Raw genomic sequence first — 26,959 nt, forward strand, 5'->3', positions numbered from 1 at the left:
GTTTTCCTCCTTAGGAACAATTCCCTAGACTTAGAGAAGGAATCATGGACTCCCTCCCCTATTTCTTTTTCTTTCAATCCTCTTTCATGATCAGCTGCTGATCCCAAGAGACGGAGTGAACAGGGGAACTCTGCAGCCAGTCCCAGCTCCTACCCTGGACCCTGGAACCTTGCCAAAGCAGACACTTTGGTAACTGGACCCTAGAAGACTTTTACCAGTCAACAGACAGTATTAGCGGCCATGGTCTTCTTGGAAAATAGGTGTTGTTAACTTCTCAGCTATCTCTACAGCCCGGTGAAACTTATTTTATTTTATTTATTTTTTAGTTTAAACATGATATCTGCTTTGATTCAGATGTTCTCTAAAAGTCTGTATGCTAAAGACTTAGTCACCAGCCTATGGAACTGTTAGAAGGTAGTAAGGCTTCATTTAGGCTGTGAGCATAAAAAGATGTTAGTCACTAGGGGTATGCTACTGAAGTGGATATTGACACTCTGGTCCCTTGAATTCATGTGCCCTCTCTTCCTGACCTCCTTTCCTTTCTCTGCCTCCCTCTTATGTGTTCTACTACATGCTAAGTCCTATTACCAAGTTCTCACAAGCCCCAAATTAAGAAAGTCAACCATAGACGTGACTCAAGATAAACACTGCATACTTTAAAACTATCTATCAAGATATTTTGTCAAAATAGTAAACTAACACAGCTATTTATTTAATTTTTGTCTGTTTTGCTTGTTTTTCAAGAGATGCTTTCTCTGCATAGCCCTGTCTATCCTAGCTCTGTAGTACAGGTTGGCCTTGAACTCACAGAGATCTGGAGACCAAGTACTAGGATTAAAGGAGTGTACCACCAGTGCCCAGCCAATTTAAAATTATTTAAAGCACTGTATAGGCCTAAAAGTGGTTCATGAATTAGTGAACATGAAATATCCTGTATTTCACTCTACCTTACTAACAAATTTGTGTAATCTTCCTGTCAATGCTGTTTTATAATAAACATGTAGGAACTCAAGTATCATTATTTTTAAAAGAAGAAAACAGGAAAAACTTGTATAATTTTCTGCAAAAGCAAAAAGCTAACAGAATTTATACTTCCTAAATATGTATTATTTGTAGACTTTCCAGTTAAACTGTATTAAGAATTGAACTGTCTTCCCTCCAAATCCCTATGTTGAAGTTCTATTTCCCAATATCACTATTTGGAGACAAAGCTTTTAAAGAGGCAAATAGGGTTTAAGAAGTCAGGATGGTGTCCTTACAAAAAGGATAAAAAAAAACACAAGAACAAGTGCACAAAAATAAGAGCAATGTGAGGAGAAGCTGATGGATTTCTGAAAAATAATGAGAGGGCTAAGAGAAGATTGCCTAGGAGAAGCAACATACAGAACTCTTCATCTTTGACTTCTGAATTCTAGGCCTTGCTGTAGAAAAATATTAATATTTACTATTGATATATCCTTTGGTAAAGCTGTTGTTAATCCTAAACAGCTGTATAAACAAATCACCACACAGAGACTATGATTTATTTAGTTAACCTAGAACACAATGCAGGGCAATAGTTACTCCATCCTAAACCTCTAAGCCCTCATAGTTTCCTAACATTTAGATTTCACACATTATACTTGCTTTTAGTGAAATCTTAGGTCTGGTTCATTCTCCACATCTTTCCAAGACCTCTCCTCCAGCTCTGCTCTTCCAACTCTCTCCTGCCCTCCTCTGTTCCTCTGCCTCCCACACCTTCTTATGCTCTGGCTCCTCCCTCTCTTCCTACTTCCTTTCCATTGTTCAGCATTGTGGCTGGTTGCTTTATTTTGGCATGTTTACACAAAGTTAAGACAGGTGATGTTTAGAATAAGTATCACAATGCAATGTCCAGATTGAAACCAGAGTGGAGAGAATAATCAGCATTTGAATGAACAAGGGTAAGGTGTATACATTCCAAGAGAACATTATACCAACAAGGACTGGAAAAGGTAATATCTGGCTGCTAATTCTCAGTCCATTTGGATTTAACAACCCCACCCAGCTCTCACCACAATCAGTACATCCCTAAAGGTTCTAGCTGCATGAAGTTTGTAAGAGAATTAGCAGTTCTTCCTGGTACCTTCGCTTTTTGTTGTTGTTTTGGTTTGGTTTGGTTTTTTGAGACAGGGTTTTTCTGTGTAGCCTTGGCTGGTGTGGAACTCACTCTGTAGACTAGGCTGGCCTCTGCTTCCTAACTACCAGGATGTGTGCTTTAAAGAAGAGTCAGAATTGCAAGAGCTAGCATGAATCACTTGAACCACTCAGGCAACATTAATTTGACTTGTATTCTATTCGGACTGGCTTTACTCCACTTAGTGTGGATGTCATGATAATCCTGATCCTTAACAGCTTATGCACAAATTATAAGAGCTACAAACTGGAATATAAAGTATGTCCTATATGTGGCACTAATAAATCATTCTAAGACTGTAGAAGCTCTTGAGTACCTGGAGAAAAAGGAAATCATAGACCTTGCTCTTTCACACTATTTCATACTCAATGCTTTCATATTTCCGAAAAGTCTTGGGTTTTATTTATGTGCACACAAATACAAGATACCAAAAAGGATGCCAACTTATACTTTACCTTTCTTTTGAAAAGCACATAATTACATCGTCATAACTGTTACAAGTGTGCAGCAAGTTACAAGTGTACAATGTCTGTACTAAGACAAGAGCGTTCTACAGGATGCCATGTTATGCTAACCCTGGCCCCACTCTCAAGAGGTATCATGGTCTACCTCTGCACAGGTATGATATCAGCTTCAAGCTTCTTTGTATTTTAATTCAATTGATCACAAAATAGTACTTCTGATAAATATATGATTATAAAGATAGTCTCAATCTTAAAAAAATTCTATATGGGCAATTAGAGAAGAATTACTATCTGCATATATCTCATTGTATCTATTGCAGGTTCAAAGCAATTTCTCTACAACACAACTGTTCACTAAAAACCAACTTAAGTTGTCTGTTAAAAATGGTTAAATACCACATATGACTAGCTAAGGAAAATATATCTTGATCATGACCCACTCATTAGCTTTCCCAAAACCAAAATAAAACACAAAGAAATAAAAAATACTTTTCTTTATGACCCTGCTCAGTAGTAAGAGGCTAACTCCATCACAAGCCAACAAGCTGGGGAGAGTGAGACTGACTATCAGCTGTTTTAACATAATTGGTTTTCATCACAATGACAAACTTGAGGCTTCATACTTTGCTTCTCCAAGCTAGTCAGCTTTTCCCATCTTTAGCACAAACTTAACTTTAATAATTTATTAACTATCAGCTCTGTGTATAAATAGCTATGTTGTAGGTATTTGGATTTTCCTACTGATTTCATTCCCTGATTTCCTAACTAGGCATCATTAAAAAAAAGATATAGTAAACACATTTAAATGTCATTACTCAGAACATATTATACATATGTCCATTAAAGCGTAGAAAAGAGGCTGGAGAAATGACTCAGGCAAAGTGCTAAAGTGATGCATGCCTATAATCCCAGGGTTGGGTATGCAGACACAAGAGGATTCCTAGGGCTTAATGGCTATCTACACTAGCTAAAGCATCATAAGTGATGTCCAGGTTCTCTGAAGACTGTCTCCAAAAACATGAGAAGCAACTGAGGAAGGCACCCATTAGCATGTCTGCCTTCACATGTACACATCACATATGCACGCACATACACCAACCACAAAAAGAGAAAAATAAGATACACAAATTTATTAAATTAGAACTATATAATTTTGTTTAAAATCTTGATAGTATATTATAAGTAACAGAGTTTTAAAAGTAAAATATAATTCTCCTTTGAGTACTGCATTTTAAATTATTTCCCTTTTTTTCTTTTGGTACAATTGTTTGTTTGGGGTGTGTATGTGTGTGTGTGTGTGTGTGTGTGTGTGTGTGTGTTTGTTTGTTTTGGTTGCTTAGTTAGGGTTTTTTTTGTTTTTGTTCTTGACAAAGTCTCCTGTAGCCCAGGCTGGCTTCAAATTCACTGTAGAGCTAAGGTGGGTCTTAAACTCCTGATCTGTCTGTCTTCATCTCCCAAAAGCTGAAGTTACAAATAAAAGCACACATATGGCTAAATACTGTATTTACTGCCAGAGGAAAAAAATTAAACATCTTAATAGAAAATTCTAAATGAAACTCAATGCATTTTGTAAATAGCTTCTACTATGTACTTTAAAAAGCTTCATCAAGGTTCTCTTCAGCCTTATAACTCAAAGTGTATCCATAGTCCAAAGACACCACCTTAACAGGGAACCTCGGTAAGAATGCAGGCTCTCCCAGGTTCATCTCCACCTACATCTTAATATGATTCCCAAGAGAGTCCTAAACACATGTTCTAATATAGGGGTTCTTCACTTGGCGCCTATGGTCAAATGCACTTCCTAAATCCTTGAATTTACTTCCTCACATGAATGCACACATCTTCCTAGGAAGAGATGCTGAGTGTGCATCAAACTCTCAAGGTAATATGTGATCCCAAATAGACTAAGAACCTTGCCCTTAGGCACCTATGCTATAGTTACTCTGCTCTTAGATTCTAAGTTACTTCAAAAACTATGCTGCTCTCAGTGAGGTCTGCTGAAGAAAGACAAGAATGAAGGTCAAAACGTCACAGTAGGTCATGAAAGACCTTATCTCAAGAATTTATTCACAACATGCAAGAACTATGCCAAGAAGCCAGTGTGGAGACATCTAAACAAATAATTCTCTACATGAGGTTTGTGATTAAGAATGTGCACTTGAAGAAGATTCAAACTGAGAAGTAAATAAATATAAGGTAGGGAGATTTTTTGGTTTTGTTGTTGTTGTTGTTGTGTTCTTGTTTAAAGATAGGATGCCATTAGAAAGTGAAGTGCTGAATTCTTGTTCTAAGAGCTCATTCAGCAACTCTCTAATGTGGACTGGTGTCTGACTGGGATGTGGGGTCATTTTAGAATATTACCTTCATAGTATATTCTTCTAATGTCCTCTTATGTAATTTACCTAAGTACCATACAGATAGGAATGAAACTCTCAAGCTTCTTTGGCAATCCTCAGGATTGAGCATCTCACGTACAGCATACACTCTAACATACTGCTAAAATGCCAGCCTTTTTTTTTTTTAATTCTGATTTTCAGACAGTGCTTCACTAAATTTTCCAAGAGGGCCTTGACCCCATTCTACAACTCAGAAAGGCTTGAACTTGAGATCTTCCTACTTTAAGCTCCCTAGTAGCTAAGATTACATGTCTTTACCACCAAGCCTTGCTGCTTTCAAGCATTTTAGTTGTTGGTCTAACTTATGTGCATAATAAACACACCCTAATAGAATATACATTTTAACTAACAATAATTACTATACACAGTTAAATATTACAAATAATGATAACAGTGCTGTATACATAACATAGTCTGAGACATTCAATCAAACTTAAATGCTAATATTTTATAGATGACTTGGACATTTATTTGTCATTCAAAACAGTTTAAACAGACAAACTTGACTTTTTTTAGGTCTATAAAGAATAATAATAATGAACCACAATGAAAGCCAGCAAGGGAAAGCAAGGAAAATAAGACAAAACTAGCATTTGTTGACAATATTTTATGTATCACATACTTGTATAACCCTATAGATTAGAAACTACTATATTTATTTGATAGATTAAGATTCAAGTTCCTCAAATTAAGCAACTTCCCTTAGATTTCAAAGCTAGAGGGTGACAGTTCAGAGTTCTTGGGCAGTTCAGAGATGAGAGGGCTACAGAAAAGACAAGAAGTATAAGAGTGGACAGCAGTGGAGAACGGAGTGGTCCCTGGTTCTACTTAGAGAATTTTTAAAGAGGAGTCAAACAGGCACTAAGCACATGCAGGGGCCAGTTCAGAGTGGATGAGAAAATAAATGGTAATATTTTTATGAAAATGCAGACGGACCAGAACTTGAATAGTCTGATACCAAAGCTGATTTTTCCAATCACTACACAAGCAAACAAACAAAACCTAATCTAGGCCAGTGTTTGCATTTAGGAAAAAAATATGTTTTATATCTTATATAAGTCTTTAATAAGAATCACAAATGTCACTATTTTTCTTTTCAAAAACATTGCGTTTCTAACAAAAAGTAAGGGTATTTGAAAGATGTGTACTACTTAATTCTCTCCTTGGCAGCAACACAGGACTAATCTAAGAGGCCAAGGATATATAACAAGACCCCTAAAATACCTTTTACTGAAGGACACTTGTTTCCTTCAGAACTTTCTGAGCAATGTCTAGAATCTCATTATATTTAAATCTAAATATAATGTTTCATTAATAAAAATCAATCCATCTGCTATCTTCTTACTGTGTAATGTAATTTCACAAGATAGCTCATGCCTGAAGACTCACCACTCAGGAGGCTGAAGTAGGAGGATCATCACAACTTCAAGGCTAGCCTACTTACATACTGGGTTCTAAGTCCACCTGTGCTACAAAGTGAGACCAAACAGGTAAATAAATAAATAACATCTGGGTAAACAAAATGGGTGTATACACAATGGTGTTTTACTAAGCCATAAGAAAGAAACACTACTAAAACATACCAATAAAAACAGCATGGTATTAGCACACAGATACAATGGCCAATGGAACAGAAAGGAGGAACCATAAATAAATTCACAGAGCTCCAGCCTTCTAAATTTTTACAAAGGTATGGGAGAAAACCACAGGAAAAAAAATGACAGCCTCTTCAACAAATGGTACTAAGAAAAGTTGGCATTTTCATATAAAGGGATGAAAGAAGAATATATCTCTAACCTTTCTTTCCTTTTTTTAAAAAAAATTTATTAATTACAATTTATTTACTTTGTATCCCCCCTGTAGTTCTCTCCCTCCTCCCTTCCTAAACCCTCCATTTCTTCCCCCTCTCCACACATGCCCCTTCCCAAGTCCACTGGTGTAGGGGAGGTCTTCTTTTCCTTCCTTCTGATCCTAGTCTGTTAGGTCTCATCAGGAGTGGCTGTATTGTCTTCTGTGGCCTGATAAGGCTGCTCCCCCCTCAGGGAGAGGTGATCAAAGAGCAGGCCAGTCAGTTCATGTCAGAGACAGTCTCTGTTCCCATTACTATGGAACCCACTTGGACACTGAATGTAGCCATGGGCTACATCTGTGCAGGGGTTCTAGGTTATCTACATGCATGCTACTTGGTTGGAGTATCAGTCTCAGGGAAGACCCCTGTGCTCAGGTTTTTTGGTTCTGTGCTCTCCTTGTGGGGCTTCTGTCCTCCAGATCTTACTATTTCTCACTTCTTTCATAAGATTCCCTGCACTCTGCCCAAAGGTTGGCCATAAGTCTCAGCATCTGTTTTGATAGTCTGCAGGGCAGAGCCTTTCAGAGGCCCTCTGTGGCAGGCTCCTAACTTATGGACACCTGATTTTTGACAAAGATGCCAAAACCATACAATGGAAAAAAGATAGCATCTTCAACAAATGGTTATGGTCTAACTGGTTGGCTACATGTAGAAAAATGCAAATAGATCCATACTTATCACCCAGCACAACACTAAAGTCCAACTGGATCAAAGACCTCACTATAAAACCAGAAACACTAAACCTGCTAGAAGAAAAAGTGGGGAAGAGCCGGGAACTCATTGGTATAGGAGACAACTTCCTAAACAGAACACTGACAGCACAGGCTCTAAGAGCAACAATCAATAAATAGGACCTCATGAAATTGAAAAGCTTCTGTAAAGCAAAGGACACTGTCGTCAGAACAAAACGACTACCTACACAATGGGAAAGGATCTTCACCAACCCTATATCTGACAGAGGGCTAATATCCAGAATATATAAAGAACTAAAGTTAAACAGCAACAAATCAAGTAATCCAATTAAAAAATGGGAAACAGAACTAAACAAAGAATTATTGATATATCTCTATTCTTGCATGCACACACACATACAATCCATCCAAAAATTAAAAACAAAACAAAACATTAATGATAGACCTAAAACTCTGAAACAGCTGGATGGGAATACAGGCAAGGACAAAAAGGTCTCTAATACCTAAGCAGATTAATTAAAGAACTGACAAACAGAATTGCTTGAGATCCAAGTTTGAAGAGTCGGCCTACAGTAACAAGGGTGAAATACTTTTAGTATTTTTAATACATAAAGAACTCAGAAATTAAACAAAAAATTCAATTAGTAAATGAGCACACCAAAGAAACAAGACACTTCTCAAAGTGGAAGTTGAGAGAGCCAATGGATACAAGAAAAGTTCAATGACCTCAGCTACTGGGGGGGGAATAAAAAATAAAGTGAGATTCCATCTCATCCCTGTAACAATGGCTCTCATTAAACCAATAAACAAGGGCTGGGGAAACTGCTTAAGAAGCAAAGTGCCTACTGTTCGAGCATGAGGTCATCAGTTCCACCCCCAACACCTGTATAAAAAGCTGGGCATGGTGGTCCAGGTTTATAATCCCATGGCTAAGAGACAGAGATAGGAAAATTCTGGAGATTGCTGGCTAGCCAGCCTTGCTGGATCAGTGATTTTCAGGTCCTAGTAAAACAGTCTGTCTCATAAAACAAGGTAGGTGACTCCTGAGAAACAATTACCTGAGGCTGATCTTTGACCTCCACAAGCATGTATGCACACAATCATACATGCATGCGAACCCAAATATATACAAACAGCTTTTTAAATTAGCAGCATTATAGTCAGTGAAGTTTATCTGAAAAGAAGTATTGCTAGTTGAAAGGAAGAAAATAAGAGCTGCTGCCAATGGAGGAATTCATCAATATCCACCACTTTTCTAGCCAGTTTGGAAAACAATATGAAAAAAAAAAACAACTCCAAAAAAAAAAAACCCAAAAACTAACTAAAAACAGGACTACCATATGATCTAGAAATATAATTGCTAGATATATACCCAAAGCAATGTAAGTAAACACACAGAGGTTTCCTGAGACACTACACATAACAAGCTAGAGAATCTGCCTAAGAGTCTATCATCACATGAAAAGATAAAGAAAATGCAATATGCATTTAAATAATGGAAACTTATTGAGCCATAAAAATGAAATTGTGTTATTTAAAGAAAACAGACAGATTTGGAGATTGTCACATTAAGCAAAACAAGCCAAACCCAGAATGATGGATAATAACATATTTTCTCTCCTCTCTAGAATTCAATTTTTATAAATGCATATATTTGTATATACACACATATTCGGCAGCAAATAAAAGAGAACTAACAAGTTCACAAGGACTGGGAAAGGGTGGTGGGAAATAAATACGGTTAATGCAGATTATATATTTGAAAAACTGTCAATGTGAAACCCATAAACATTAATAAAACAATTTAAAACCAAAAATGTGGTGCTTATAAAATCATCACATTAAGGGCACTCGTAAGATCGTCATGGCAAGCAAAATAATACATACACAAAAAGATACATGTTTTTGCTCTCACATGTAGCATCCAGACTTTAAAATACAGATATAGATAAAGTGAAAATTAGCAGGGGCCTATTTGAAGAAGAAAGCACCAGTGAAGGGAGTTAGGGGACAGAGGAGGGTAATGGGCAACTAAGTATGAACAAAGTATAGGATCTACTTCTATGAAAATGCCATAAAGAACACTATCATTTAATACAAAGAATGAAGAAAAAAGAAAAAGAGCCAGGTGTGGAGGCACATGCCTATAGTCCCAGCACTCGGGGAAGCAAAAACAGGAGGATCTCTGTGAGATTGAGGCCAGCCTGGACAGGAAAGGTTACACAGACAAACCCTGTGTCATTAAAAGACAGAGAGAGAGAAAGAGAGAGAGAGAGAGAGAACTTCAGGAGGGGAGGAAGTAAGGAAGGGAGGGAGAGAGGGAGGGAGGGAGGAAGGAGAAAGGAAAGAAGGAAGGAAGGAAGGAAGGAAGGAAGGAAGGAAGGAAAGAAGGAAGGAAGTCAGGGAAAATAAATTTTCTTGATCTTAAAAGACTGTCTCAGACTTCCTAACAGGGCCCTGAGTCAGGCCAACACCCCTCTTCCATTCCTGGATGAAGTATCCCATCAGTAAGGAATCAAAATAATGATATATTTAAAATGTAAATTACCTTTGTGCAGCTTCAATTTCTTTAATTCAGAGTTCAATTAACTTTAACACTACAGCTAATCTGAAAGTCACATAGCTATTATGTGAATAAGCACATTTCAAACATCACATACTGAACCTAAGAACTGTCTCATTTCCCCAATTTGAGTATTTCTTACCTCTTCATCATCTTCCTCATCTTCAACATCTAGAATTCCTGAATCCTGTTCAGACCTCGGGCTTGTGCTCTCCACCTCTGCATCAATGATTGTATAAACATCTTCCTTAGATTTTCTCTTGCTACCTATTTCAGGCTGTTGCAACACAATGTTATCCAGGCTTCTTTGCAGTTGGGCCCAGGATATTTAAAAATAAATGCAGAAAATAATGAAAATTAGAAGGAAAAAAAACCTCACGCTTTCAATGAACTATTTTTTAACAAATCAATACCTTAAAGAAAAAAAAGATTTATTAATATATAAATTTTTAGACCTAAAAGTAAAATTAAGCATAGTAATGCATACATGTTGTTGTTTTATACAGGGTCTTGTATAGCTGCTTTCAAATTTGTTTTGATGTGGAGGAATGCCTCTCCATGTCTCAAGTGCTGGGATTCCAGGTCTGCACTTCCAAATTCAGTTTAAGGTTTGAGCCTTTGTCCTGAAGTTATCCTATATTAGCCATTTTCAAAGCCAACACAGGAAAAAAACCTTGTTGATAAAATCATAAGCCTTTTAAAGTATTTGCTAAACAACCAGTAACAACTCTACCCATCCCATTTTCAACTACATATCCAGGAGTGTGGTACAAATGCCTAGTGGTGATATCCTACAAAGAAAGGCAATACTGAAACCAAAAATGATAAAAGAAGATGGGACAGCAATTTGGAATGAACTGCAATAAACTTAAGCATAGGGATTATTTAGAAAACAGAGTTTTGGATAGGAAAGCAATAAAATTAGTAAAGAGGATGAATTACCTTAAAACACATTTTCTCAGGAAGTGTTTTGAACTAGCGAATGTAGCCTACAGAAAGTAATTTTAAAGGATTTACTGTTCAGAATTTAAAATACACTCACCTAAAAATGTTAATTAAAATGATATTATTCTTTGAATAGACCCAAAGAGAAAGAGAATGTCCCATCCAGAGTCAACATTAAAACCTCTAACCATACAGAGCAGCTACAAGTGAACTTAGCCACTCTCAGAAAATTGAGGTTAAGACAAAAGGTTTGCTCCAGTCACAACACCAATGAGCAATAAGCAGAAGTTTCAAGTATGAGCTCCTAAGTTCCAGACCTTCATTCTTCACTATACCAACAGCCAAGAACAGGGCAAATGTCTTCCACAATAAGGGTTCGGTGACCACACCAAAATATACAATGCACATTGCATATCCTTGAGAGGCAGAGGCAGGACATCCATCCCTGGAGCAATATGGCTAGTGAGATTGGCCAAATCAGCATCTTTAGGCTCAAGTGAAAAACTACGACTCAATACATACAGTGGGGAGTAATCAGGGAAGAAACCCAACACCAATGCTGGACCTCCACAAGCACATGTAAATGCACATACATACTACACACATGAAAAAAGAAAAAAGAATGGTAATGACACTATCACTAAGAAACTTAGGTAGCCATGTCATGGTGGTGCATGCCTACGTTCTCAGCACCCAGAGGCAGAGGCAGGTGGATCCCTGTGAGTTTAAGGCCATCCTGGTCTACAGAGCAAGTTCTAGGACAGCCAGGGCTATGCAGAGAAACTCTGTCTCAAAACAACAAATGATAGATACATAGATGGATAGATATTTGATAGATAGATAAAGAGAGAGAGATAGAGACAGACAGACAGAGAAAGGGATAGATAGATAGAAAGATAGATAGGAAACTTGAGTAATTTGTTTAATCCAGAAAATTTTCTCCATTAAACTTTGCTTTTCCATATCACGCCAAGGTGCAAGACATGAGTTCATGACTTCTTGAAAATCACTATATTAATCAATATATTTTTCCTCAATGCCAAGTTGAAATTAGTTCATGAGAAAATAAATGTCACTGAATCTAAATGTGATTAAGATTCTCAAGATAATTCTTCAGTATTAGAAGTCAGCTAAAGCACTGGTCAAATGAAACAACAATAGCAAACAACAGAAAAACTTGAACTATGTGGGCTAGTTTCAACCAAAACAAAATAAAAAGACTCTACATTCCAGAGATTTGAATCAATGCACAAACTTGTTTCTCTGCATTCTGGGTTCACTTACACAAAATCCATGGCTTCAATAACAAACCAAGCTAGAGCAGGCAACCACAAACAATTTGGGTCTATACAAAACACAAGCATTCGTGAACTCAAGTTAAGTACAGCATCCTTTCTACACCTCTCAATGAGACAGCCTCCTGCACTGATCTGCTGCAGACCACACACCAAGGACCAAGGACCAAGGACTCAGGAAACAAAAAGAATGGAGAACTTCCACACTTTCTTATTCCAAAGAACAAATCTTCTGTGGAAGAGTGACTGCATGTTGCCTTCTTTCTCTACCTTCTTTCAGAACATGAAAGCCAAAGATGTTCTTAAGTATGTCTTCACAACAAATCCCAACCAATTAGTGTTCTTTCACAATCAAAAACCGACAGTTTAGCAGAAACAATCCAGAGGAGCCACACTAGATATTGACATTAAACATAAAACCATACAAATCCAAAAGTACCTACGGAAGTAACTTTAGATTTTTTTCTGTAATTCTTTGTTTCTGTTTTTGTTGTTCTTATTGTTGATGTTGACATATAGTTTTTCTATCAGTTTAGGGGAATACAAGACAGTCTTGGCCAGTCACTATGATGAAGGAGTGAGCTCTGAACTAAAGTCACAGGGCTTTGTGTTACATTCTAAAGCCCTACAGTCTGTGCTTGTGGCCCAAGCGAAAACCACATTTCCATATCTGTAAAAGGTCTACCAGATAAAGATACCTGATAAAACAGGGTCAAATGAAAGGGGAGGAGGTCCTCCCCTATCAGTAGACTTGGAAAGGGGCAGGAAGGAGACCAGGGAGGGAGAGTGGGGTTGGGGAGGGAATGAGGGAGTGGGATACAGCTGGGACACAGAGTTAACAAAATGTAACTAATAAGAAAAAGAAAATAAAATAAAAACTTAAAAAAATAAAAGCATACATTCACAGAAAATAATGAAATGACAAAAACTGAAAAAAAAAAGGTCTACCAGAAAACTTGCCATGCAGGAATTGGCAAAACTACAAAATGTGATGTGGAACAATCACATAAATACTCAGATATTACCAATATCGAAGTCCATTCAACTCACCATCTTTCAAAATACATGAGACTGAAAGGAGATGGCAAAGACAAAATACACATACAAATAAATACAACACAGATAGACCATCATGGAAATGTAACATTCAAGTTTATGAAAAATTCCCCTTAGAACTTTTCAGAGCTCTTTCTTAACATGTTCTTTACCAAGAACATTTAAATTCAGAGCTGCGGCAGCAACCAGCTAATTCCTAAGACTCAGCCTGTGCTATGGGGAAATATGTTGGTATTTTCTGATATTACTTTGATTCAAAACAATAATGGAACTTGTCACCTCCACCACCACCCCTAACCAAAGCTCTTGTTCAATGTATATGCAAACTTCTTCAAGCAAATTAAGAGTGAAGGTTAAGAAGTACAGGACCAAACTCCAAAAACTAATTACTTCCATTCCACATAATAGAAAGATCAGGGGGCTGGAAAGATGGCTCAGTGGTTAAGAGAGCTGTCTGCTCTTGCAAAGGATCCAAGTTCAACTCCTAGTACTCATATGGCAGCACAAATGTCTTTAACTCCAGTTCCAGGTGGTCTGACACCTTCCCACCAATGCACATGAAATTAAATAAATTTTAAAAAAAGAAAAAAGAAATATCAGTAGTCTCTTCTTCTTGGTTCGGATCAAATCCTAACCGTGAGGGACTTTCCACTTGTATACTCGCACTATCTCTCTACCCAACAACATGACTGAACCCAACATTTTCGCCAAAATTCAAATGAGTTTTCCCATAGAAAGTCTTCTGTAACCAGGCATGGCAGCACACCTGTAACGCCAGTATTTGGAAGGTGAAAATAGAAGGACCATAGTAAGTTCAAGGGTAGGCTAGGATACATTAGACCCTGTCTTTTAAAAAGTATAAATAAAAGAGGTAAAACAAGAACAGAAAGAGGGGAAGAAGGGAGGGATGGAGGGAGGAAGAAAATGAAAAGAAAGCAGTGTCCCTTATATATATAACTCAAATGGTACTATCTATATTTCTGTTCTCCATCAAATATGTATCGAATGCCTAATTGAATACCATGTGAAGCAATTTCAATGCTGAGGAGGCAAAGGAGAAATGACGAAGGATTTCGTGAACAGAGAATTACAAGGTCTGCTTTACAATATAGAGAAATCATCTAGGTACAGAGAGTAGTCAACTGTGGGAAACTAGACTAAAGGCAGGAAAAGCAACATAGATCACTGTAACAACCCAAAAAACAATGATAAGAACCAAGTAAGGTACAACCAGAGATAACTGATTTGTTGATATGAATGCTAAACAATATAGAGAGAAAAAGAAATGAGAACAATTCAAAGTATTCTGGTTTTGATGGCTAAATAGTGGAGCTACCTTCAGAACTGAGAACATGCCAATCACAGGATAAATGAAGAATCATTAAGGTGAGTATCATAAGCCTGCTGGATATTCTGGTGAAATCGGCATAAAAACACTAAAACAATGTGTCTCAATTTGAAAATAAGAAAAGTTTTGCCGCTGTAGGAATCCCCAGTCCAGACACCTAACACACAGAGAGTACAACTGAGATACAGGTTTACTACATGCATGCAGCAGAGGACTAATGGAGTCCATATGAGAATGTGACCTGGCCCTAAAATTCTAGGATAAGCTACTAGAAAGCAGTAGGGGGCTGTGCCCATAGCCACAGCATTACCTAATGTGAACTGTGAACCTAAGACGTCACTATTAACTGTCAAATGTCAGAGTTCCTATGAAGCATTTTATACACACTATTAAATAAAAGCCTCTTGTGGAATGCAAGTCCCAGCTAACAAGACAACTAGCAATAAGATTCAGAGTTCAAAAGGAAGACTCACAACCCAAAGGCATCTGTGTTTATCAACACAACACTGACCTCTAGTGGCTTACATTATACACACCTTAGAACTGAAAGAAGGAGCTTTAAATTTGGAAGCTGCAGAGCTCTTATAATTACTGTAAAAAGGCTGAGTATTAAATGCACTAAGTTTTGTGGAATAAATAGTCTTTAAGCCCAAACCTTGAAATTTGCTGATTCTATAACCAAGTTAAGTTTGCTTTGCTTTTCTGGAACAGTCTAATCTAGTAAAAACCAACTATCAAATCTACCTTGGAGTACCACCCGGATTGAAAAAGATTTTGTAAATGAAGACCTTCAGCTAAAACAAAGCAAAATATCCCAGCTGCCTTCCTCTGAAGATAACAGGAACCTGCATCACTGTCTACTGTGGAAGCATGAGCTTCCTAGAAGCATACTCAGATGCACAGGCATTGGAGCACCTGCTGCTGCTACACGTTAGAAGCCAAGCACTGCAGCAGCAGCAGCAGCAGCGAGCACAGTGCATTTATACGAGACACTGCTGCAGACCTCTAGGCCTCACCTCTCATTCTGGCTTCATCAGCAATCTGCACTACACATCCAGAAGAAAGTGACCAAAACCTCGGGGACCTCAACTGCCAAACTGAGGGCTTTTCTAACACCATAAGAAATAACTTGGCACTCATGAAGCACAACCTGTAAATGAGGCAGCCCTCACTCAGGACAGATAAAGGTGCCACCAATTTGTTGTTCCCATAGCTCGCTCCACAAACCTTAGAAAGCCTCACAGGGTCCAGACTCCCCTGGAACTAGAGCCCACACTGATCCCTTGGCTCTCTTTCCACTTCTAACCCTTACTCCACTCATTAGATCTTACTGCTGAATGATTGATCTCGAATCAACCCCTCATTCCTTCGAAGAAACAAACACGAACATAACAACAGAGTGAAATGGAATCGTTAGTCTATTCTGTGTCTAATGCCTAAAGACAGGTGATGCACAAAGAAATGGGAAAATCAAGATATTAAGACTCCAAATACCATCCTGAAAAGGACTGCAAAGCAACTGCGTGTTTCAGCCAGGAGTCCGCCGCTCTAGACACTTCATCTGGACATTTGGCATCTCCAATGTCATACTCAAACAAAAGAGAAGGGGGAAAGTAGTGTTCAAAAGAGAAAAAAGCTACTTTTATGAACTCTGCACAGAATTGTATTATTTTTTGTCATACTTAAGGTCATTTATGTAGGAATCCATGGAGTCCAAGGATGTCCATCAGTGTGAAGTATGATTATAATGTTTTGGCACATTTTTATATTAAGAAAGGTAAATTAGCCACTAAACATCAGAGCAAACACTAATGGGATTAAAAGATAATGCAGAGGGTGGGAACATACCTGTAATTCATGTATCTCACAGGGATCAACAACCACAATCTAAGAAAGCCCTGTGACTCAATAACAAAAACCAATAAAAGTGAACAAAGGACTTGAATAGGAACTTCTCCAAACAAGAATGTGAAAGATGCTCAAATCATTGCTTATGTTTGATAACACTGGCCAAGAGCTTGACTGAATTAGAGGTGAGTAAAATACCAATACAGCAAAGATCTAGGAGTCTATTTGGTGGTATTTCCAAAGAGGATTAGATCCTGAGAGTTCTTCCCTAATAAATGGATTTATGCCAGGATCAAGTCATTATGTGATAGGGGTAAAGGAGAAGAATCAGGGCCTGACTGTCACTGATGCATATTCTTAGATGCTAATTATCCTAACCCTAGTCTCTTCCTGTACTTTCTTTTTGTACTTTCCTACACACCATGTTGTGAAAATCTCTGCTCCTCCACATCATCCCCACTATGATGGAAAGAAAACTCTAAAACTAAGAGCAAAGGTGAGTAATTTCGTGTTAAATGATTCATACCAAGCAATATGCCACAGTAATGAGAAAAAATAACCGATTAGCCAACCATTGTGGCAATATAAACCAAAGCCATGAAGAGGCAGCATCTCATACCCACTAGAAGCATCACTTATCAAGAAGAACCAAAACAAAAAGTGTTGGCAAGAAAGTAAGTAAAGTGCAATCCTGGGTGTTATTAGTGAGAAAGCAAAACTTCTCCACTAAGGACAACAGCATTCCAGTTCCTCAAAATAAAGACTAGGAGACGAACTTATATGCAAAAGAACTTACATGAGGATCACAGAGCTATATCAACAACCAAGACATAAGGATAATGATAATATTCACTGAAGAAGGAATATGATAAGTAACTACAGTAATGTTATGCTACCTTAAAAATTAAGGAAATCTTCTAACATGATACAACAGCAAATGGTAAATGGCAACAATACAGTTCAAAGAAAATGAAGAAGCAGCAGACCCAGAACTGACTACAGTAGAAATGTTGGCCAGAAACATTTTAAACCTATGACTGCTGTGTGAAAAGCAGGTAACACACATGAACACAAACCTATAGAAAAAAATTCTTCTAAGAAATAACAAAAATGAATTGCTAGAGATCAAAAACATTAGAATAAACAGGAATGCCTTTGATGGGCTTATTAGCAGACTAGCAGGGGATAAGACCTCTGAGCCTGAGATAGAACAACAACAACAACAACAACAAAATTAAAGCTAAAAGACAAGCAGGAAAAATTATTAAAATATACAACAGAATCCAAAAATAAAAGATCAAGATCAGTGAGGCAACAACGAAAGATAAAACCCATGTTTGAGGAATACCAGAGAAGAGGAGAGTAGAGGGAGCAGGAGCAATCCAAAGGAACAACTGAGTTTCCAGACTGACTCCCTATACCAAACCACAGATTCTAGAGCAGCAAAGCCCATGTTATTCAACCGGCAATACAAAACGAAAATCATCACAATTAGGCATATGATATTTAAACTTCAAAAAAGGCCAAAAATAAAAACTCAAAGAGGAGCCCAGAGTAAAGAAAACACAGTAGCTAAAGGTAACAAAAATAATAATCACATGTGCTTCTCTTCATGGACCATATAATCAAGAAGAAAACAGCTCTGTTTGTAACTGTGACATTCAACTTCAGGGAGCAAACTGAAAAGAAATCTTAAAGTGGTTGTACAAGTTTACATTCCCCTTTCTCCACATCCTCTCCAGCATGTATTCTCACTTGAATTTTTGATCTTAGCCAATCTGATAGGTGAAAGGTGAAATCTCAGGGTTGTTTTGATCTGCATATCCCTGATGGCTAAGGATGTTGAGCATTTCTTTAAGTGTTTCTCTGCCATTCTATATTCTTCTACAGAGAATTCTGTTTAGCTCTATACCCCATTTTTTAATTGGATTACTTGTTTTTTTTTTCTGTTTAACTTCTTTAGTTCTTTATATATACTGGATATTAGCCCTCTGTCAGATATAGGGTTGGTGAAGATCCTTTCCCAATCTGTAGGCTGTCATTTTGTTCTGATGACAGTGTCCTTTGCTTTACAGAAACTTTTCAGTTTCATGAGTTCCCATTTATTGATTGTTGATCTTAGAACCTGTGCTGTTGGTGTTCTGTTCAGGAAGTTGTCTCCTATGCCAATGAATTCAAGGCTCTTCCCCACTTTTTCTTCTAACAGATTTAGTGTTATCTGGTTTTATGTTGAGGTCTTTGATCCACCTGGACTTTAGTTTTGTGCAGGGTGATAAATATGGATCTATTTGCATTTTTCTACATGTAGATATCCAGTTATACCAGCATCTTGTTGAAGATGCTGTCTTTTTTTTCCACTGTATGGTTTTGGCTTCTTTGCCAAAAATCAAATATAGGTGTAAACCCAGATGTCCCACAAATGAGGAATGGATACTGAAATTGTGGTACATTTATACAATGGAATACTGCTCAGCAATTAAAAACAAGGAAATCATAAAATTTGCAGGCAAATGGTGCGAACTAGAAAAGATCACCCTAAGTGAGCTATCCTAGAAGCAGAAAGACACATGTGATTTATACTCACTTATAAGTGGATATTAGACATATAATATGGGATAAGCATACTATAATCTGTACACCTAAAGAAGCTAAGCAAGAAGGAGGACCCTGGGTAAGATGATCAATCCTCACTCAGAAAGGCAAACAGGATGGACATTGAAAAAGGGGGCAAACAGGCAACAGGACAGGAGCCTATCACAGAGGGCCTCTGAAAGACTCTACCCATCAGGGTATTGAAGCAGATGCTGAGACTCATAGCCAAACTTTGGGCAGAGTGCAGGGAATCTTATGAAAGAAGGGAGAGATAGAAAGTTCTGGAGGGGACAGAAGCTCCACAAGGAGAGCAACAGAATCAAAACATCTGGACATGGGGCTCTTTTCTGAGACTGATACTCCAATGAAGAACCATTCATGGAGATAACCTAGAACCCCTGCACAGATGTAGTCCATGGCAGCTCAGTGTCCAAGTGGGTTTCATAGTAAGGGAAACAGGGGCTGTCTCTGACATGAAATCAGTGGCTGGCTCTTTGATCACCTCCCCTGATGGGGGAGCAGCCTTACCAGGACACAGAGGAAGACAATGCAGTCAGTCCTGATGAGACCTGACAGGCTGATGCAAGGAGAGGAGAACCTTCCTATCAGAAGACTTGGGGAGGGGCATGGGAGGAGATGAGGGAGGGAGGGTGGGATTGTGAGGGAATGAGAGAGGGGGCTACAGCTGGGATACAAAGTGAATAAACTCTAATATAAAAAATAAAAATAAATTTTTAAAGTAAATAAATAAATTTTAATAAAAGAAATCTGAAAACAAGTTGTTGCAAGTGCAGTGAGGCACCAGGAACCTCCTTATGTCCTCTACCTTCTTGATAACTCCTCATACATTTACATAAAAAATAATATAACGTAACTTACTAGACATGGCACTGAATGAAAAAAATGATGTGAGAAAAAGCCATACTGTGATTTAAATATTTTGTTTTAAATAAAGGCTTCTGTAAGAAGTCCAATGAAAAGAAGAAATTCAAAGACCACATCAAAGTGAAGAGCAATAATCCAAGCTGCCCTCTGACAAGGAAAGAATGATGAAGAAAACCGTTTTTTTTTTTGTTTTTTTTTTGTTGTTGTTGTTGTTGTTGTTTTTCAAAGAAAGCATGTACCGTTAGTGTGGCTGACTAGAAAGTCCAGGACACACTTATATCTTATGAATTCCCTTGACAGTGGGGCATGATCCTGGGAATGAAGCAAAGTTGAAGAATATGCCATTGGCCATGTAAGTTACTACTGAGAGCAAAGACAGGGAATTCAAATGCATATAAGGCAACTTCCGTGGGAGAAAAATGTAATTGTTGCTCAGTCTTTCACTGATAATGAAGCAAGTCTGCAAATACAAATATATATAATATACATATCATATATATTAAGCATATGTTACATATATGGATAGCATAGCTTGCTAACATTAGAAGAAAAGTGATGAAAATATAAAACTTACGTACACATTCTAACACACAGTGTTTAAAGAAAAATTATAAAAATATCCAACCTGTACATAATAGAAATACCAAAGAGAAAACAACATGGGTTCCTATGGTAAGCTTGACTTCCATCTCCTGCAACAGCTCAAGTGAAAAAGAAAACACTGTGAAACATAAGAAAGAATCCCAAAGTTCTGCCTTAATCACTTCAAGATTTCTACCAAAGATTCAAAAGTTCAAAATCAAGTGTAATAGCACACACCTGTATCATGAGATTTTTTTTCAAAATTGACTTTAATAATTAAGCCCTAGTTTGCTTTAATTATCCTATAACAGGGGCAGATTCTAGGACATGATGTCCAAATCATGACTTTGATAATGGAAGTGATGACAGCTGATATACAGTAAAACACTAAAGGCTTAATTTACCCACCCTTATAATCTGCCAGAATTAGAAGCCACTGTCTCCTTTTTTCTAATGATGATTAATACAAGCTTTTAATTTTTTCAACTTTCCTTGGCTTTATTAAAGTATAACTGACAGATAAATTTACAGTGAAAGTGTCTTGATGTAGCTAAACATTACAAAATGACTAAGTCAAGGTAAACAGCCATCACCTCACATACTTAACACTTTTTATTATAAGTTCCAAGTATAGATTTTCCTTATTCCTTAAAAAGAATTTATAGTTATTTAGCCTTCTAATTCTGGGCTACAATACTTTCACAGTGATTTCTGATCCTCAATAGGGAAAGCATGCTGAATCCTGTCATGAACGCATGTAGCATACATAGATTCACCACAGGCCCTGCTGAACTGTTTTTCTTTTTAGACGTTCTCATAACCCCTCAAAGATGAAATGGGCACACACCACATGCGGATTCTAGTGTTTTCTCAACCTTCTTGGTATGAAAATAAACAATTCCATTACAAGGGGTTTTCTATTCAATTCTATTACCACCTAACTTTGTTAGGGGGTGTTTGTGATGGTACATCAATCACTGGACCATTCTGAAGAGCTGCATTATCTTTTATAGTAGTCATGTTGCATAATAGACCTCTAGAACAGACTCAGACTAACTGAAACTTTGTACCCTGTAACCGACATCTCCTTATCCCCTCCCCAGGCAACCTCTGACCATTCTAGCCTCTGTCTCTGTGTTCAACTTTTTTAGACTGTATGTATGAGTTAGAACATGCAGTATTTGTCTTTCTGTTCTAGGTTTATTTCATTTAGTATGTCTTCCAGATTAGGTCATGTTGTCAGAATGACAGGGTTCCCTTCAATAAGTATGAGTGGTCTTCCACTGAACATACACATGCATGCTTGTAAACACCATGTTATCTTCATCTGTTGGTGAATCCTGTTGGTTCCACTTTTACTTTTTTGAAAAATCTCCATACTGTTTTCCATAATGGCTGTACCAAAGCACAATTCCACCAGCAATCTACAGAGATTTTCATTATATCCTTACCAACACTTATCTTATTGTTTTGTTTTGTTTTAAGACTGGGACTTATATAGTGCAGGCTGATCTTGAGCTCACTAAGTAGCCAAGGCTGCCCTTGAACTCCTGGTTCTCCTGCCTCTGCCTCCACCTCCCAAGTGCTGGGATTAAGGTGTGTACCACAAAGCTGTGCTTCTTTTTTCTTTTTCATGACCATCTGAACAGGTATGAGGTAAAAATATATCTCATTGCAGTTTTGATTTCTTCTCTCTGATGATTAGTGATAACACATTTTTTTTTTCATTTAACTACTAAAAAGAACCCACTTTCTGACTCAGCACTAGTCACACATATAGGCACTTACTTGAAAACTCCATCTTTCAGGAAAAAACTATTCTGCTCATCTTCAATAAAACATGTAGTAGACAGTTTAGTGGTAGAGCATCTGAATGAAATAAACCTTGATTTATATATAAAACAAAAGAGCAACCCAACGTTTGCTGGGCCAGGAACAATGGAAGCAAACAAGTAGGTGGTAGAGTGACAAAAGAGAAAGAAGCAAACCGGTGGTGAAGAGATGGAAGAGAGGTAAAGAAGTCAAGTGGTCTGTGTGCTCTGAAGAGAGGCAGAACTGTAGACCTGAAGGCATTGCTGTTCTTGCTCCTTGAAAACTGGTGAATTACACTGTCTACCAACAAAGCCAGAAACAAACAGAAATGCCAGTGGATCTATGCCTTCTTCCTCTGAGAAAGGCACCTTGTAAGTTACTGTGACTCCCAGAACTGCATCCTAGCCCAGGAAGAGCAGTACCTGCAAAATGATGACCCACAATTGACTTGACGTGTCCTGCTGGGTTTATTTCTCATCACTGGCTAATCTCTCTGGTTGTTTGTAGTGGTGCTTAAACCATGAGACTGGACGACTCTGGGTTGAATTACGGTTTTTCTGTGCTGTGTTTAACTTTAGCCAGGGATGTATTTGCTTTGAAATCTTTGGGTTGAACAAACATTTAATTTATACTACCTTTCAAAAATAGATGTCATAGCTGATGTGGCACAGGTAACACTATCATGAGCTAGTATGTGATGGAGAAATGGGAAAGAGAAGCAGAATGGTTGGTGCACTGTAAAGAGAGGCAGAACTGGAGACAAGAGAGTGATAAAGAACAGCCTGATATGAGCAGCCTTCACTACCACCTAAGGCAATGGTGATGGCCTGGCACCAAGGGCCATGCCTGGGTCTGTGGCCCTGCAGCAGCAGGGGCTGTGGAAAAGTCTGTGGGCCATGTTACCACCAAAGGACATGTGGACATCCCTGGTATTGACTGCTGCCTGGGGCCAAGTTGATGCTCAAGGACTAAGCAGAACTGGCTCCACCCCTTACCTGTACAGTGACAGAGAGCTGGCCCCAAGAGCAGGAGAGCTGGTCCTGACCCTCAATGGCTATAGCACTGGGGAGAGTGGTTCCACACCTTGCCTGGACAGCTAGTGGAACTGGCCCTGGCAGCAAGGGCTAGGGTGAGCCAGCCCTAAGGGCATGAATGTGAAAGAACTGCTGCTCATCTGCAGCACTCGAGAGAGGAGGGCCCACACTTCCACAGAGAAACACAGTAGCATTGGTCCTGGTGGGAAGGGAAGGGAGGGCAGGAGAGCTGGTGGCATGTGCTGGTCCTATCCCTCACCCGGGCAAAGCAGGGTTGTCCCTGGTGGTATGGCTGCACAGCTGGCAGGCAGACCAACTCAGCTAGCACCCAGGCAAGAACTTCAAGTGAACACAGCCTAATAACTATCCCATTTATGAACTGCTTGAGCTTTGTGAAGGGGCTGGTCCTACAGAACCAAAGCTGCAGGATCTCTAACAAGATATGAGGAGTCCCAGTGATACACCTTCAATATTGAAGGTGTAGCAGAAGCCAAAGGCCTCAAACCAGACCAGTGACACACTACAATGAACATTTGCAAGTAAAGCTGTTGGGCAATAGCATATATTGTGTGACAGACATTGTTACACTGCAGCCTCCCCTGCAAAACGCTTTTCTTTTGGTTGGTTTTCCTTTTTGTTTATTTTTGGGTTTTGTTTGTTTTCTTTAGAAGAGGAAGTTACAAGGACAGAGGATAGATATGGAAGGAAGAGGACATAAGTGGGATTGAGTTGCACAATGTGAAATTCACAAAGAATCAAATTCAAAAGCTTTTAAAAGGAAACAAAAAAAGTGCACATGAAAAGAGAAGATATTTAACATCATTAACAAGGAGAATAAATATGAAAACTACAATGCAGCCAGATGCAGTAGCTCAAGTGGCGGCAAGAGAATATCAGGAGTTCAAAGCCAGCCTCAGCTATATAAGGCAAGTCCAAAAACATAAAAAATAAAAACCTACAATGAAATATTGTTTTATATATAACAGAATAACCAAACTTTCTAAAGATGTCAAGACTAAAATACTGGTAAAGATGTAAAGAAATTAGAACCCTTGGCAACAAGCTAGTTTCTGCAAGACCAGAAATTCAATTCCTACATAGACCAAAATAATTGGAAATCTCTGCTCACAGAAAAATTTGTACACAGATGTTTATACAAGAGCTTTATTTATAACAGCCAAAACCCAGAGACAACCAAAATATCTTTGTGAGTAAATGATAAACTGTGATAGAGGAATACTATGGAAAATTATATAGCAATTTTACAAAAGAAAAGAAACAACAGTAAACCCTTGCTACATTTAACAAATGGATACAACTCAGTGCTATGTGGAAAAAGTCCACCCTAGAATATTATGTAGGTTGTGTATGGTATGGTTCTTTAAAAACCTGATACAAAAGCACATGAGTGGGTGGCAGGACTAGAACAGGAAATACAGGCAGAGAGAAATGGTAAGGCTGTAAGAAAGTACCCTGAGTGTTCCTTATAGTGATAAAGTATGTGAATCTTGACTGTAAAGGAACAATGTCAATACTGTGGACCTGACATTATAATTATAGTTTTTGTAAAATGTTATCAATGAAAGAAAGAAACTGAGTAAAGAGTACAGAAAAATCTTCGAATTATTTTGTACAACTACATGTGAGTTTATAGTATTTCAAATGATTCAAAACCCAAGAGATACATTCAGTCAGATCCACATCTATTTTCAATGTCTTTCTTGCCAGTGGGAAGAAAACAGTCTATGTATCTCAGCCTACCTTAGAATTATATATGCAACCTGGGCTGCATCCAAATTTGAGAATCAACTGCCTCCACCTCCCCTGTTCTGAGATTACAGGCCTGTATGTACCACCATGACTCGTTGAATATTTTCAATCTTATTTTTCTTTGGAATTCAAGAGCTGTTCCCATCCTACCTTTCTGGGGTGTGTGTGTGTGTGTGTGTGTGTGTGTGTGTGTGTGTGTGTGTTTGTGGGGGTGTGTGTGTGCGTGTGCGTGTATGTGTTTCTTGTTGTTGTTTGGGTTTTGGATTTTGGTGTTTTTGTTTGTTTGCTTTTGCTTCTCCAATGCTAAGGACTCCACTTACAGCTCTTCTTTACAAACATCATAAAATTCCTTCACCTCACACAAACCCAAATATTTGGCTAGCTCTATTATTACCTTTTTTCCCAAACAGGCTCCATAAATGCTACTCCTTAAATCAAAGTCCATACCAAAACCAGTAAGGTCCAATGTCTGTTATTTTTATACATTCATATTGTTTGACAAGATCACATTTCATACCAGAAACTTTAGAATTTTACTGTTTATTAGCAGCAGAGCTTCCCCAGGAAACAGACATTGTTTTCACAGTAATGATGCTTGTTTGCTTGCTTGCTTAAGTGTTTTACCAAACAATGTGTGTTTTAAAGTTCTACATTATAGGAAGTAGAAGATACAAAAGCAAGCACCAACGTAAAGAAAAAGTAAAGACACAAGTTTCAAAAAAGAAAAAGAATGACAAGTTTTAAAAATGCAGATGCTGACAGAAGTCTGGCACAGCCTCTAAATCTAGTACTTGAGAGACAGAGGCAGGCAGAGTCTGAGCTACAGGTCACCCTGGTCCACAGGGTAAGCTCCAGGACAGCCAGGGCTACACAGAGAAACTGTCTCATAAAAAAGGCAAAAACAATTATTATTATTATTATTATTAACAGGCAGATGGTACAAATGGGAAGAATGAGACTAGACAGGGAATACACAGGAAGAAACTGGTGCTCTATTCCATAAGACCAGAACATCAACATGCACGAGACATAAAAGGACTATAAAACTTACAACACCAGGTCTATAAAGTCTATTCTTCTACAGTTTTTACTTAGAAACTATATAAAGTGGAGACATAATTTGGCTTAGCAAGACAAATTATGAATATTGATATTCATAGAAAATTGAGGAAGAACTAGAAAGATGGCCTAGTCATTAAGAAAACTGGCTTCTCTTCCAGAGAAATGGGGTTCAATTCTAAGCACCCACTAACAACAGACTGTAACTCCAGCTCCAGGGGAGCCGACATACTCTTCTGACCTCCACAGGCCAAACACATTAATGCAACACAGACATACACATAAAATTAAAAAAATAAAAATAAAAAACAAAATTCTCAGGGGCAGTGAGATGGCTCAATAGGTTTTGAAGACACTTGCCACCGAGCCTGATAACCAGAGTTCAATCCTCGAGACCCACTTGACAGAGAGAGAACTGACTAACTCAAGTCATCCTCTGATCTTCATACACCTACATGCACTGTGGCACACAAACACACAAACAAATAAATAAATAGATAAAATGTAAATTTAAAAATATTTTAAGCACAAGGGCAAGATGGCTTTGGGGGGAATTAAGAGCACTTGCTGAAGCCTGATGGTCTGAGACCAGTGTCTGGAATTAGAAAGAGAAC

General features: G+C 38.1%; 1 protein-coding gene across 4 annotated transcripts in view; it reads right to left on the reverse strand.

Annotated features, from left to right (window-relative positions):
- The window catches only part of LOC132647186 (exocyst complex component 6B-like), a 60,811-nt gene that overhangs the window by 24,227 nt on the left and 9,625 nt on the right, over positions 1-26,959 (reverse strand). For 3 of the 4 annotated variants that reach the window (XM_060367087.1, XM_060367090.1, XM_060367089.1), the window contains exon 2: positions 10,262-10,424. In XM_060367087.1, coding sequence (XP_060223070.1) covers positions 10,262-10,424 — 163 coding nt within the window. The remainder of the gene's footprint in view (positions 1-10,261; positions 10,425-26,959) is intronic. The other variant, XM_060367091.1, reaches the window with a different exon arrangement.

This window comes from Meriones unguiculatus, chromosome 14, assembly GCF_030254825.1.
Source record: "Meriones unguiculatus strain TT.TT164.6M chromosome 14, Bangor_MerUng_6.1, whole genome shotgun sequence".
In the NCBI taxonomy this organism is placed as follows: Eukaryota; Metazoa; Chordata; class Mammalia; order Rodentia; family Muridae; genus Meriones; species Meriones unguiculatus.